We start from the raw sequence: 17,091 nt of genomic DNA, 5'->3' as shown, positions 1-17,091 counted from the left end.
GATTAAATTACAGAATTTTTTTAAGTTTAATTGCAAATATGTAATCTATATTCTTTTTATAATTATTTGTACCATTAGCAATAAATCTAAATTTGAAAGGTGATTTATGAAATTTTGGGAGAGCATATAGATTTGCTAATCTATTGTAGTTAGATGGTAGTGAAATTTGCAGTTTCTTATGAAATGCTTTTAGCTTTTTTTTGCAATAAAATTTTCTTGTATATTGGCGAGTTTGTAAGTAATGGCATTATTCAGTTCACTATTAATTAATGAGACATAAAAAAATTCGAAAATTAAATCTTTTATATGTTTGCACATTTTTTTAATTATTTTCACTTTAAATTTGCTTTTTTACGTATTTACATGTTAGTTTAAATCAATTAAAAATGTTATTCATACCCACAATTGTCAAACTGGTGAATTTTTATCTTCACAATTAAAATTACCCAAGATATCATTATACATTTTGGCAATTGCATAAAAATATTATGAAAAATAGCTATGCAAGAAAACTCTTAGAATGGAAATTTCTAAATGACCTCTTTTATGTCAAATAAATATTGCATTCAAGTATATGACAGTTTTTTGTTAAAGTCCAAACAGTTCTGAAATAAAAAATGGAATGAGAAAGAAAATTTTATAACATATGTTATAAATATATATATATATATATTTCTAGAGGAAAAAAATTAGATACCTACCATATCATATCTTCTTCCACCTCCCTAATGATCCTCAGACTCATTCATGTTTGTAAACAATGCACATAATTCACTGCATATTATGTATGGTCTACAAGGAACACTGCATGAATGATAGTGCTATGTATAAATTATGCTAGAAATTTAAAGAAGGATAAACAGTTGTTCATGATGTGAAAACTCAGGATAAAGTCTATGGATATTAAGGACCTCCCTTATTACATGGTAATATAGTTGAACAACTGTGGCAAACTTCTACTGAAAAGCTGTACAACATTTTATGTTTACTGGGATACTGGTAAGAATCTAATTATATATAATTTTTCCCCCTTCGTTCTCATTTTTATTTCTAATTTCTTTGCAATTTAATTTAAAAAGTAGCCCTTTTATAGATATAGTTTCCCAATTATGGTCTATAGAAATGTTAAAATTCAAAGTGATTATTACCACTGATATTTTTCAGCATTTGTTTTCATCAAGAAAAGATATATATATATATATAATTTTGATGACTTTTCTGGGGTGCTTCTGATACTTAAAATAATAATAATAATGTTTTAGTATGATAAGAAGCAATTTTTTTTATTGCAATGTTTTTTTGATGAGGATTCATGTAAACATTTCTTGTTTTGAGTAAGATGTTATGCAACCAAAACTGTCATGGTCTGAAAGCCTACATTATTTCATAAATACAGTGGATGGACAAAAATATGGAAACACCTTGTGAAATGCATGTTTGAAAAGAAAGATTGATTTTAATGAAATATGTAGGTGGCGCTGGCGTTTTTGACAACTGAAGCCACCTATACAACTTCGTAAATGTGCTAAACAGTTCAGTTGTTGTCGAAGTACTGTTATGTGAGGTTGTCATTGCATTATGTCAGAGTTAACAGACTTCGAACGTGGGCAAAATGTTGGAGCACGTATGGTAGGTGCTTCCGTAAGCAAGGTAGCCGAGGTGTTTAGTGCATCAAGAGGTACTGTATCGAAGATTTATTCCGCATATTTGAAAAGCAGAAAAACATCATCTGCTAAATCACAGCGCGGATGAAAGTGTGTCCTGAGTGATCGTGACAGACGATCATTAAGGGCAATTGTGACGAAAAATAAGAAGACCACAGCTGCAAAAGTTACTGCTGAAAGGTATGTTGTGTTACTGAACCCTGTGAGTACCAAAACAATTAGAAGGGAGCTTCATAAACAGGGAATTGCCGGCCGTGCTGCAATTGAGAAGCCACTCATCAGTGATGCTAATGCCCGTAACAGGAAAAGGTGGTGTTTAAGTCATAAAGCCTGGACTATAGAGCAGTGGAAGCGAGTAATATGGTCTGACGAGTCTTCTTTCACATTGTTTCCCACTTCTGGCCGAGTTTACGTCTGGAGAACGCCATCTCAAGCCTATAATACAGACTGCTTGTTGCCAAGAGTGAAACATGGCAGAGGTTCTGTTATGGATTGGGCGGCCATATCGTGGTTCTCTGCTAGCCCCATGATAACTGTGTCAGGGCACATGACTGCCAAGACTTATGTGAACATTTTGGCCGATCAAGTTCATCCCATGGTACAAACTTTGTTCCCCGATGGTGATGGTGTCTTCCAAGACGACAAAGCCCTGTTCACACAGCTCACATTGTCCAGGACTGGTTTTCTGAGCACGAGGATGAGTTGTCCCATCTCCCCTGGCCTGAATCACCAGACCTGAATATTATCGAACCTTTGTTATTTGAACATTGAACCTTGAACATTGGAACATAACCTTTGAACATTGGAACGGAAAGTGCGTTCTCGTTATCCACCGCCAACATTGTTATCTGATCTTGCCACCGTTTTGCAGGAAGAATGGTATAATATTCCCTTGGCAAACATACAGGAACTGTATTTATCCATTCCGAGAAGGCTGCAAGCTGTTTTGGATGCCAATGGGTTTCCTACACCATATTAAGCAAAGAAACATGTTTTTTTAAATGTGTTTCCATATTTTTGTCCAACCCCTGTATCTTAAACTGAAACTGTGTACCTCTGTTCAAGAGATGTTTAATTATGTAATTTTCTTTTAATGCATGGCAAAGTTCATTTGAATTTTTAGAATGTTTCACTGCTCCAATTGTTAGAACATAAGGATAATAAATGAGAAATTAAAGTATACTATAATACAGAATTTAGTAATTGAGAAATAAGTACTTGTATAATTATATGGCAGAAAATACATTTTTGATCTGATGAACCTCAAACAATTGTCATAGCAACCAAGAAATACTGATGGAGAAAGCAGAGCACTTTTTATATGGCAAATAAATATGTTTGAATTAAAAGACACAAAATTAACATTGCTAACAAAGGAAACATGATATGAATGTAATATCTGTATACATATATTCATTATATTTCTCTCATCTGGAATGTAAAATTTTACTATTGCTAAAATTTCTGCTAATTTGTATATGTAGGAAAATATTATTTATATTGTGATAGCTACATTTTCTACCTTCAGTTAGAAAAAAAAGTAAACAATTTTTAAAAAATTGCATCAATAAAATAAATTAAGAAATTTTAGAAGTAATTTATAGAAATCTTTCAGATCATAGGCAGGATTCTCACTAAAGTTCAATTTTTAAATTCCCTGATTTTCCATAACCAGATGTAGCAATTTCTCAACATACGTGATGATGTAACAACATATGCAATGAATTAGTTATTAAATCAAGTACAATAACTAAATAATTATACATGTACTCCAATATAATTCCATAACTATGAAAATATATCACCTTTGCTATTGTAAAGCAAATGAAACAACAAATTTTGACAAAACTGTCCCTTTTTCAAAGGAAATTTATAAACAATATACAATTAATATTACTCCTTTGGTGTTTTAAACTGAGGAAAACTTTAATAAAACTGAGAAGCTTGGAATTTTAATTAAAACTGAATTAAAAATTGTTTAATTAATGTAGTTATTTATTATAAAATACTATCATGCAATGTAATAATGTCTAATTTTTATTTCTGCAGAGCACTTCCACTTTTAAAAAGGACAATAGAACAGCTATATTTCTTTAAAAAAAAAATAAAAAAAAAAAAATAAAAAAAAAAAAAAAGAATGAATGAAAAATAGCTCGTAGCATGTGAAGAAGAGGTTAATAAAACTGTATAAGGCATGAAATGGAAAAATATTTTCTGCAAGAAAAACAGATTACAGGAGCTCTCTATTTGCTTTCTTTTTTAAGAGGGAGAATTTGTTTATTGTGAACTATTTGCTTGAAAGCTTTGATCTGGATTTTTTTATCATTATTTTCTTAACTTTTTTTCAAAAAATTCCAAATTTCCCTGAAAATTTGTTAAGTAGTTTATATTTTTCCTGACTAGTTTTCATTTCCTTGACTTTCCAGATGAGTGAAAAACCTGTCCAGTTAAATTAGAATTAATGAGTATTTATATCAGTACAATATAGCAATTTGTACTGCACAGCTATAAAAATGTTTGAGCTCAATTGCAAATATTATAATATACTTAATCAATAAATATTTCAGTTTGTTAACGGATTACAGATTAATCTGATTTAACAGCAAACTAAATTGAAAATCTGAAAATTGTGAATTTACAAAAAGGAAACAAACAACTGCATCCAACAGACTGCAATACAGATCAGGAGATTTATATCTAGAAATCTGCTGTCAAACAGCTTCATCATATGAACCCATGTGAAAATCTTTACATTAATTATGCAATAAAAACCATCATATAATGGATAATCGAAGCAAAACATAACAAGGTAGAAAACTTTATTTCTGTTATTAAAAAATAAGAATCTTAACATATGTATTGTTTGTACCTTGCACTGTGCAAAAATGACAGACTTAGAGCCATCAGATTTTGAACACATTTAGTTCTCTACCATAACTAATTTGTTTTATATTCTGCACGAATTTAATTAATTGTTGATTAATAAATTTGTCAATTTAAAAACTATGTGTTGCCACTCAGTAAAGCATAAGATATTTCTGTTTCAAATTTAATTAAAAAACTCAACAAAAAAATGTATTGCCACTTGAAAAAATATAAGGTATTTATGTTTTAATTCAATTAACAAACTCAGTGATTTGAAAAAATGTGTTGCTACTGCCCAATATGAAGTATTTTTATCTTTCATGCACCAATGTGCTGCCATTTGGCAAAGTGTAAGATATTTTCCTTTTAAATTTAATCTGTCTGTTACTAATTAGCAAACTACCGACTTCAAAGCAATAAATGTAATTCTTCATTTATATTAATAGTTTAATATCATTAGCTGGATCCATGAAATTCCACTGATTAAAATTATTACTTATTTTTCTTCTTTTCTACAGTAACTATTTCAAGTAGCTAGCCACACCGGTAGCTAGTAGCTTTTAAAGATAAGAGAAAGAAAACCAATGTCTAGGGATACGTTACTTGTTTTAAATCTTCTTTTGAGATATGCTCAGGAACCTCTTGCACTGCAGCTGGAACTGGATTGGAAACAGCAATAACTGATGACTGACCTTTTGGTGTTATACACTGAGGATATGCTACAAACATAAAAGTTAGTATTCAATTAAAATAAAATATTCTATAGAAATAAAAGAAAATAAATAATAAAGTCAATGCAATAATACTCTAAGAAATACTATATATACCATGTATGCAAATCTTACAAAACTGAGAGTAGCTTTTCATGTTTACATAAAATTAGACATGATGGATGACTTTTAAAAAGTAATTTATATTTAATGAACAAACTAGTTATATTTTTGGACACCAGAAGATATTATAAGACTTCTTATAGAAGAGAATGCAAATACATATGCAACACTTAGTCATTATACTGTTGTAAATGACTGAAGCACTATTGATTAAACTGTATTCTTAATAATTTGATTCCCCAAGTACAACATTATGACATTTTTATTCAAAACATTTTCATTAAAATGGAAAACTTGCAGTTTTTATGAAATTTATACAGAAAACAAAACTTCATTCTGACAGCATGCATGAATTTAAGAGTTTCACGTTCACAAATTATATATAAGAAAACTTGGGGAAAAATTGGAGGGCATTAATACTAACTTTTCTGACATATGTTCACATAATTCAATCCTTTAAAAACCAATACTTATGTGTGAAATTATCAGCTTTTCTGAAAAAGGACTTTCAGTAAACAGAAAGAATAAGATGCCCCTCCTATAATCAATATGTACAGATTAGCTGGAGAACAATGCGTATCTTCCCAAACCTTTTACAGAGTTGCTAACTCTCTCCCTGGCCATACTCCCACCTACTCGATTCGCAAAATATTTCTCTTATTTTTAAAATTTATCATGATTTTTATGTAGCTGGGCTTATTACTTCATTATTTGCACCCCAAATCCTCTCAATACAAACAAACAAAAATTACAGGGAGTGACATGGTGGACAAGTGAACTTCGATAACAATGTCAAAAATGCAGAGCCTTAAGTGTCTTAAAATTCCAGTCTTGATGAGACTACTAAAATAAATCTTTTGTCACAATTTAGGAAAGAGCGAGCTAGTTATAAAAAACATATCCTGGCCACTAAGGTCTCCAGCTGGAGAACCTTCTGCACCACTAACACCAACCCGTGCTCAAAAATATATCAGCCAGCATAGCAGCTAGCACTGCCAGTACTCTTCTCCAAGCACTTTTCTTCAAAGTGTCCCAGAAATGGATACGCCTACTCAATGCAGCATCAAAGACAAGGCCATCTATTTTTCTTCTTCAGTTATGATTTAAGTCACTTAGAACCCATGTCTGACAAGACAATTTACCCATGGTTCAGAGAAACAGCCATTCTAACTGTCACGCACAAAATTATATGACCTTAGCTGTAAATTAAATATCACGTGACCCAATACCAGAATTTTTGGAGTATAAAGTCTCCACTGGTATGAAGCGCAAAATGAAATGATATTATGTAAAAATTTGAAAAATGAGCGTCTTCGCATAATTTAAAAGCCAGTTGAATTTGTTCTACTCTTAGACCCCATGTCTGATAGACACCAGCGCCCCAAAGACACCACCGGATACTGCCTTTACTTCCAAAGAGATTTCACAAATTTTCCAAATATCTCCCACGGAAAAAGTCCCAGGCCCTAATGGACTTGATTATACAATAATCAAAGTGGCAAACCATGTACAGTCAAAAGTCGTTAATCTGAACTCGTCAGGATTTCGGCGATTCCGGATTATCGATTTTTCTGGATTATAGATCATCACTTTAAATCTGGTAAGATAACATGCAGAAATTATAAAATTAAAAATATGAAACTGTAATTTATGAAATAAAGAACAATTATGATCTAAAGGGTATCAAAATTTACAAAAAAAAAAAAAAAAAAAAAAAAAAAAAAGCTTAATATTTATTTGTTTACTTTATTAAACATTTCTTTCAATGTAACTTGTTTAAGTTGCTTCGTTTTATGTGATAATACTTTCTCTTTAATTCTATAAACAGACATAATTTCTTCTTCAGTTACAAAGTTCCGCTGTTCAAGTCCTATAATTGCTGTGTTGTGAGAATACGGACTAATCGAAATTTTTTCGTTTTCAATAACCTCTGTATCACTTTCTTCACTATCAGAAGCGAATTATAATGACAAGGAATTTGATTTAAATCATATCAAAGACGGAGTGCATCGAGATGAAATACTACATTTAGTAAGGAATTATAAGCCAAATAAGATAAAAACATCTGCCCTGAAGATAAGGATATTGCTGACAGATCAACTTCCAATTTATTGCGCGCCGCGGCATCCCTTCCCCCCACCCCACTGCAGAGCAGCATGAAATTGATAAACAGATTTCGGAATGGTAAGAGAAAGGATATGCCTTTATCCATTTTGTACAGCAAATCCACTTTTTGTTTAATGGACTTCGAAACGTACTTTCGCTTTGTAGATCCGTTACATATTAGTAAATATATATCGGAAATTCTATTTGACATAATCGAAAGTTCAAGCTTACTTTTATAAAACTGCTCTAACAGTCTGCAAAATATAATAAGCCGGATCCAATTCGAAGATTAAGGAACAACGCAATCTGCAACATTAACTGAATTAGATAATTTTAGCTTAGCTTATACCGTCCGTTATAAATTAAATGTGCATGCGTAAAAGTATTAGGGGCATGTGCACACGCAGATTCGCAGCCATAAAGGCCTTACGCGCATGCATCAACGCGACGCATGCGCAGAAAGTTTGTAGCTTTGAGGTCCGGATTATAGATCATTCCGGGTTATGGGTGTCCAAATTAACGACTTTTGACTGTATTTGTATGTAATTGTATTTTTTGTTCCAGTATGATCCAGCAAAGATTATGACTATGATGCTGGCTATATAGGAAATGCAGATCCAAACTCCTGCACTTTTTTGACAATCAATCAAACAATCATCTGCATTAATAAAAATGACAGAAGCTGAAAAGGTGCACTGTATAATAATATTAGCAGATAATAAAAAAAATGTCCCATTTTTTCAATTTTTAAATGAAAGACACTGTCAAAACAAAAACTATTTGTATCTATTTGTTAAGGTACAAGAGTAAGGCTGGATGTCACCTAACTTAATGAAAGAGAAGCTCAAAATTGTTTGGACCTGTCAGCTAGGAGCTCTTTTACACAAGAATTCAAGAACTCACTGCCAGCACTAGCTCACACACACACACAAACAAACAAAAACAAAAAAAAGGGGGGGAGAGAGGTTAGGTTAGGTTATTTAATTACGGCAAAGCCTCGAGTGCTATCTGCCCAAGAGGAGGGAAGCCTTCGTGGAGGACTTTCTAAGGGAAACTGGCTCGTATACACATTACACATGAGGAAAACCACGAAAACACTCATGCAGACAGCCCGTTCGCGGGATTCAAACCTCGGACCGAACTACCAGTGTTCAGCGACTTTACCGCTCGGCCGCTGGTGGGCAGAGAGAGAGAAAGAAAGAAAGAAAGAAGAGAAGTCCTAATTGATTTCTTCAATTCAACTGGCTTGATGGGGTGGACAACCTTTCCCCTCGTTTATCTAAACATTCAGTGGTTTTTTATCATATGATCTACAGGTTTTAACATGTCTGGCAGTAAACCTTTTGCAATTACATTATAAATATAAGCACAAATGTATATATATATTTTTCCTACTACCAGAGTCCTAACTATTTTTATATAATAGTAGACATTAATCATTAGACATTAGACAGAGAAGATAATAGTAGGTTAAGAAAGACTCACAAGTGAATTACTATAAAATATAAGGAAATAATTATTTTAATATTATTTATCAAAATTTTGTCTTTACATTGAACAATATAATTCTTTATACTTTACAACTGTTTTAAGTACCTATAGCCTTTTATAGACTGTTTTCCAGTATGAATAATTCCTGCTTTAATAGCTTATAAATCTGCCAATGATATTTTTATATACACTTACAGTTAAATGTTAAGCTCCTTCCATGATATGTAACTATTGTGTTTATAATTAGTCATTATATGATATATAAAATCATGTGATTAATAACTGTATTACTTGATAATAATAATATTCACATGAATTTATGAATGAACAAATCATTCATATTCAAATACATTTAGAAATATTCTACACAGTCAATCAGAAGAGAATACAAGTTTCTTAAAAATATATGCATGAATAAATACTCATGTGTATTTAAAATTTTTCATTTCTGGACATGTGCAAATCTTTATTTTTCATGCATTCATTGTATTTGTCCAGTAAGGCAATTTACTATTATTTAACATATATCAGAGTTTTTATGTAAGAAATCTGTATAAATTGAATAAAAATTACACAAATTACTAATATGATATTAATAAAAAATATAGATTTAATTCTTTGTTCTTAAATTCTTGACTTAAGCTCCACCAGTGAAAAGTGACTAAAGACTGCTGAATACTGGTAGTTAGTCATAGGTTCGAACCCAGGTGAATAGGCTAGCTGCATGGCTGAGTTTCATTATTTTTCTATATGCAATGCGAATATGAATCAGTTTCCCTAAGTCCTTTAAGAAGGCTGCTCTCTGGCAGATAGCCCTTATGTGCTTTACCATATTTGCTGGCATCATGGATGCAGTCTATTGTTAATGCTATTCCCATCAGTTCTAAATATTTTAACCATTTAGACTACTTTTCAAAAACACTGGTGAATACAATGCTCTCTCCAAAGGCTTTGGTAGATGACCTGTTTTATTTTCGAAGCAACCATCTCTCCTCCCTGTTTTAATATTAATATCTATTAATTTCATATTAGGTCCCCCCTTAGCTAAAAGATAAACTCTGTATTCCCCAAATGAAGGGTTTTACTTATTTCAATACATACCTGTTAAAAAATACCTCCTTTTGTTAGATGCCTGCTATTTATTTCTGTATATATAAATTTCAATAATTACCTGCTAAAAGTGCACATTATTCTATAAAATCTGAGAATGTGGTATTTTATGTAAAACATTTAGCACACTTCCACTTCATCCTTTTCATTGAAAACATCATAATACATCTCAGATATTCCAAATTATTGGAAAATATAAACAAATTTCATGACATTAAATATCATTTCAATATTGACATTTATTTAAGTGCTAGGTAACTATGCAATATCTGGAACATTTTGTAAAGCTTCATAAATTTGTTCTTGAATACTATTAACACTATGATTTTCTTTTACTGATAATGCAAATCACATCTTAAAAGCCATTTTCATTATGTAAGTTTATTTCAAGAATATTTATAAAATGCATTTCGTACAATCTTTTCTCTATTAATTTTGCAAATTAATTAAATTCAGTAAACAATTCATACAGCAAATGTAAAAATTTGCATTTGCAAATTAATTGTTCATTCCATTCTGTTTTCATTTTCATTTTTTTAATTTTTATTTACCTTTTGTTCAATTTTCTTTTAGTTTTTTCCTATACTTTTCAGATAAAACTTAAGACATATAAAATAATTATTCATTTATTTCACACACAGGTACAAAGATTTTTACATCTGTGCATCATCCAACTTTTAAGAAGCTGTCAAAGTAACAAACTGGATGTAAACAAAAGTGCTACATCCCCTTAGATTGTCAAAGCTCAACAGCAAAGCATCAAATGCGGAGAAAAAAGGTATCTCCTTTTATTCCTACCTCCATGAATTTTACAGCTTCTGTAGGCATCTTATGAAAGATATTTAAAAAAATTCAACCGAACAAACACCATCCTATCATCATTTTATGATAACTTACACCATTTCTGTAATGACTGAATGTATGAGTAAATAAACCATTCAGAGACTATTTTTGAAAGTTGTATAATGAGTGGATATTAGCAGAATCACACACTTTTACTAGAATCTGAAAAATTACAGAGATCTTCCTTTGAATTGATCTGCTCTTAGATTTTGGGTTGTGAGACCGAATTCATGAAGGAATAATAGCAAAGAGGTACAAGAAAACAGGGATATCTAATGCTCTTGATAGTTCAGAAGATAATTGTACATAGGAGGACAAACTGAATGGTGATAAAAACGATTATGAATTGCGAGCTGTAGCAGATGACACATACATCAGATCCAACAGCACTGAATTTTAGGCATAGGGAACAGCAGTGGATAACAATAAGAGAGAGTGAGATTCAAGAAACAAATGATGATATCATATTAGATATTGTAATGTTAAAATTACAATAGGAATGTAGTTTTCTTTTAAATAAATAATATAATGACAGTTACCAGTAGTTTATTTGTGAATACTCTGTTATCTTCTTATCATAATCTATACTCTGTTATCTTCTTATCATAATGTGTCTTCGGAAATTAAATTATTTGGGCAAGTTTGCACCTTGATTTTTGTAAAATAAAATCAGTAAAAAAAAGGGTAAAAACACTTAAGTATGGTATACTAACCTATTACACACAGTTTGATAATATAAATATAAAAATATATTAACCTGCAGCATCTCGAGCAAAAACAGAACCATATGGCATTACTGCAACTATAGGCTGTGAGTGATATACAAGAGTTCCAGATGGTACTGGCTAAAACAAATAAATATACATCAAACAACTACATTTGAAAATATACAACCTCTTAGAAATAACACATTTAATATGTGGTATTATAAAATATCATAATAAAATCTTAAAAATTATTAAGGAATAACGACTGAATAGCAGTAAAATAAGCTTAACATTAATACACTGCATTAATTCTAAATGAATGATTCTTTTCCGTGAAGATTCTCAAAACCAGAACAAACTATCAATAGTGATATAAAAGTAGTTACCATGACCCCTTCAGCAGCTAATGATTTTGCACAATAAAATCATAAACAAATGGTACTTGCAAATTCACACAACCACCTTAGTACAATTTGATGATTTTTTACAGAAAAATATATGAAAAAAATAAAAGTTAATTATTGAATGCAAATTGGTGACTTTTTTTTTTTTTTTTAATGATTGCCAAAGTATCAATAGTTGTATGTCAGCAAACATTATTAACATGTCAAAAGAAAACTCACTTTAACAATTCAAAATAGAAATTTTAATCAGTAAGTAGGAACCATGTAATACATTAAAAAATAGTAAAACACATTTCTCACAAAACCATTCAATAATTTTTGAACTGTTCTTCTCCCCATGTGCAAAGTGATCTATTTTTATCTAAATACATATTACAGAACTGCATAAATTTGATACTGCATACTGGTTATCTGCCAAAACATCTCATCACTGCATATAAAACATTCAACTTTATTTGCAAATAAACACATTTCCATGCACCATTGTAATAGACATTTCCCCCTTTCATCCAAATATGTGGTTTTTTAAATAATAAGTAGCATTCAAAAATAGAAAATATGTAACTGAGAGAATTATCCCACAATTCTACTGATTTGGGTAATCAGAACATATTCAAAACAATTATTCGTGGATTGTGATCGCTTTACTATTGTTCTCTTTAGAATACATAGCAAACTACTGTATTTCCCACAAGCACATACTTTAAAATTGAGTTTGAGGTGAAAATATGATTTGTCTATATAAATACGTTACTGCTTGGAATAAAACAAGAAAATGCATATGAAAATGGTGATGTTGCTTGACTGAAGGATTGTTATAAGCATGGTTGCCTAAAAATGATTATATTCAATTGGTTGCCAGAGCTTGGTATGTTCTGAAAATTTGGCGATTTCTATTAAGGTAGGTAGAATAATACATAAGTACCAAAAAATGCATTCAAGTAGAAATAGTATTGTAGTAATGTTGTGGTTTTGATGTAGTGGTGACCATATTTAACAGAGTTTTATTTCTGTACCTAAACAGATAATACAATAAAGTTTCCAGATATAATAACTATACATATATAGATATAATAAAATAACCAGATATAACATCTTCCAGATAATAAAACTAACCCACCACTAAACTTTTGCAACTAACCAAACTTGGGCAAACTGCTAAAGGTAGGTCAGTTGATCAGTCAAAAAATGTGATCCTTACTTTTAAGAAAAATGATCCCTATCAACTTTGTAAGAGAAAATAAAAAGGGCAGAAGGTTTTTGGAAAGGGGGAAAAAAATCAAAGAGGGAGTGTAAAATAAATTTTCAAGAGAAAATTGATACACGTTTAAATATTCTGAAACCATTATATGAGAAAAAACTCTTATCATGAAAAAATATAAAGAAACACAAATGAAATTAATTTAAAAATAATTACAGTAGCATTTTTGTTTTTCCCAAAGAGTATTTTGGAAACTGTGCTATATAGCATTTATTATTTTGACTACTTTTCAAAAATATTCTTAAGTCACCAAAATGGAAAGTATTCATTTTAAAATATGGCAAGAGAAAATAAAAATGTTTTATTTTAATCTTGTTTCTTTAATATAACTTTAATATATTACCATCTTTATGATATTTATTAATGTTATCTTGTATGTAAGAAAAATCGTCAAAATTTTGCAAATTTTCCAAATAAAAAATCTTTTATACAAACTGATCTTGAAATCGCCAAAATGTTGATAAGTTGCCAAATTTAGTGCTGCATAATTCAAAAGAATTCAAACATTAACCCATCAAATACATATTTATCATTGCATGACCAAAAACTATTCCTCCAAAATATTAATTCACACTCAGAATCACAGTCTTCATTAAAAAAAGGCGGGGGGACATGTCAGATGAGTAAAATTAAGGACCTTTTACTGGTTTGGGGGAAAATTAAAGACTTTTAAGGACCAAAAATCATTTCCAAAAAAACCTAAAATCTTTTAAGCACTTTTAAGGACAGTATGAACTCTGTAAATAATAATAACTCATTATGACAGAAGAGAAAATTTGCTGATTGAAGCACAAAATTCTATAATATTAATTAAATTTTGCCACAGTTTATGTTAAACTGTGTTAAGATGTAAACATTTTACAAAATGAGAGACAGGGGAAGAACCTAATTAAATTCAACATACATATATCAAGTATTATTAAGAATAATATGATTATTTTTAAGGGGGATTGAAAAATATCTTCAAATTAATCATTCTTAAAAAGTACTGCAATCCTTCAACCATGAAAGCTGTAAATTATATTTTATAATTTAAAAAATAAAATATAATCATTAGTGAAAAAATTAAAACTGCAGTTAACAAAATACTATCTTGAATGTAAAAATTTGTACATAAAGTTATAAACATAATCCATCGCATAAAAACAAACATTTCCTCTTCCATTATGAAGCTTATCTTAATAGCAAGGCATAAATTTTTACATTTGGAATACCAAAAAGACAACTGCAGCACCATCTAGCAATCGCGACATTTTTAGACCTGTTTTTCTATTATCCAGTTTCACCTCCTTCTTTATACTCCATGGTTCTTACAAAAATTAGTGATTGCATCCTGTTTTGAGGCACATTTCAAGGACATGATGAATGAGAGGATTCATTAAATCTGGGAGTTTTCAAGAGATCTTATCAACTTCCTAGCAGAAATAGATTTGTCTTTTAAAGACCATTTCACTACTGCCAATGTTTTTAAAGGTTAAAAGAAATTCAAAATGATTTGTTATACTAAAGCAAGATTTCTTTCAGTAACAGATGAAACTACTGATATCTCATTTACTACCCAACTGGTTGTCATTTATCGATATGTTTTAAGTAATGAACAGGTACTTGTGAGATTCTATTATTAAAATTCTTAAAATTCATGAATCCACCTGGGGAAGATGCAAAATCTACACCTGAATCTATCCAAGGAAGTTTGGAAAAAGTAGTAGACAAACCTGAGAAATTAATATTACAGAGTTATGGTGGTAACAGCATGATGAATGGTCACCATGCTGGTGTTGAAGCTTTTATTCAAGGTATACAAGAATACACAATTTGCAGACTGCTATGCAACTCAGCTCAGTTTGATTGTTGGGAAGGCAACCAGTCAGAATCAGCAAGTTCACTGAAGTATTTTTTTCACCTGAGTGAAATTAACTTTTTTCAGTTACTCTCAGCAGATTAGATGGAATTTTAGAGTCAAACCATCAGTGCAGTGTACAAATATAGGGAACAGTTAATTAAACACATTAGAAAAGAGTAATAATCTTGATTATAATACGGTGTTTCTTCATGTTACTCTCAATACCCATGATTTTATCTTTTTCTCCTATTACTTTGAACCTAATAGAAATATCGACTTGGATTTGCATAAAATTAATGTAGCATTAGCTTCAAAAAATTGTAATACATTGATTTGGGCTATGGATGCTAACAGTATATCTGAAATTTGGCATAGTCCAGTTTCAGATTCTTGAGGGGTTAAACTTTGTGAATTTTTAAGTATGAATAATTTGTTCGTTCTAAACGAAGACTGTGGTCCTACTTTCTGTAGTACTCAAGGTTTAAGCTATATTGACATTACAGCTGTTGGATCTGATCTTCTTGTAGATATTTTGTGTTGGTGTCAACCAGATTATGAATCCCCTTCTGATCATTGTACGATTGAATTTGAACTATCTGTAGCTTATAATAACACTCTCTATGACAGAAAAAACAGCAAGATTGTCTTCAGTGTAAAGAAAGCTAACTAAGATTGTCTTCAGTGTAAAGAAAGCTAACTAAGATTGTCTTCAGTGTAAAGAAAGCTAACTGGAATATTTTTTACAATACATGTAAGCAGTCGATTGATGAGCTGTCGCAGTTTATTGAGTGCTGTACGGATAAGCATACATTAAACTCTCAACTAGAAAATTTTGTTCTCGATTCTCTATAACACATCCAAGGCTTCCATGCCTCTAAAAAAGTCAAGAGTTCATAAGGTACCTTGGTGGACTACTGAAATCGAATGTATGAGAAAGCAGGTTAATGCTGCTAAACGTAGGTTTCAACGAAATCGTAACCCTACTCACTCTTAGAGAGTTATATAAACAAAATTATCTTCACTTAAGACATAGTTACAGCTTAAAGCTCCAGGATGCAAAAGTCTTGGAGAGAATTCTTAATGAGTATAAATGAAAGGAATGTTTGAAAAAAATATATACGAATGGTATAAAGAAAAATTTTATGAAAGGAATTGAAGTCAGTGAAATTTATCTCCCATCTAGTAATTGTACAAAGTCGCTTGAAGAAACTGCTAATGAGATTCTTAACAGAAGCTTTAGCACGGCTAATTCGTTTCATAGAATGATTAGGGCTGAAGCTTTGTTAAATTATGTTGCTAATCCAGATCCTCCATTTACTATGTCAGAAATTAATAGTGTTATAGAAAACCTTAAATGCAATAAAGCTCCTGGTCTTGATACTATTTCAAATGAAATTTTGAAGCAAGTCATAGAATGTTTCCAAATTTATTCTCCAAAATCTTCAATACTTGTCTGAGGCTTGGTTCATTTCCTCGTTGCTGGAAAACAGCAAATGTCGTTTTAATCCCTAAGAATAGTGGTCCTCGAATCCCACATTTAGCTAACTTGAGATGCATTAGTCTTCTTCCCAGTTTAGGAAAATGCCTAGAAAAGCTGTTTGTTAATAGAATTACCTGGTTCTTGCATAATAAAAAAACTGCTAAACAAAGCACAGTTTGGTTTTACCTTTCATAAGAGTTGTGAAGATGCTCTTTTGTACTTAAAAGACATAGTGGGCGAAGGTAAGAAGAGAAATTTACACAGTTTTAGTGTTTCTTGATATCAAAGGTGCTTTCGACCACGCCTGGTGGCCTGGGATACTTGTTTTTTTAAGGAAAGCTGGTATTCCGTGTAATATTTCCGCCTTATTAAAGATTTTCTGCATGACAGATCTGCATTGCTCTCTCTTGGCCACGTTTCTTCCTCCCGCATTTTGGAAAGAGGTTGCCCTCAAGGCTCAGTTTCCAGACCTTTATTGTGGAAT

The 17,091-nt window shown here is 31.0% G+C and overlaps 1 protein-coding gene across 2 annotated transcripts in view; it reads right to left on the bottom strand.

The window, feature by feature from the left end:
• Window positions 1–17,091, bottom strand: part of LOC118205147 (toll-interacting protein-like) — a 67,313-nt gene that overhangs the window by 14,272 nt on the left and 35,950 nt on the right. For both annotated transcript variants that reach the window (XM_085821757.1, XM_085821756.1), the window contains exons 6-7: window positions 11,670–11,757; window positions 5,133–5,248 (exon numbers count right to left, since the gene is read on the bottom strand). In XM_085821757.1, coding sequence (XP_085677883.1) covers window positions 5,133–5,248; window positions 11,670–11,757 — 204 coding nt within the window. The remainder of the gene's footprint in view (window positions 1–5,132; window positions 5,249–11,669; window positions 11,758–17,091) is intronic.

Source organism: Stegodyphus dumicola, chromosome 8 (assembly GCF_044657685.1).
Source record: "Stegodyphus dumicola isolate Sdum_Otavi_A_Nest chromosome 8, ASM4465768v1".
Taxonomy (NCBI): Eukaryota; Metazoa; Arthropoda; class Arachnida; order Araneae; family Eresidae; genus Stegodyphus; species Stegodyphus dumicola.
This window is presented reverse-complemented; position numbering and strand designations above follow the sequence as displayed.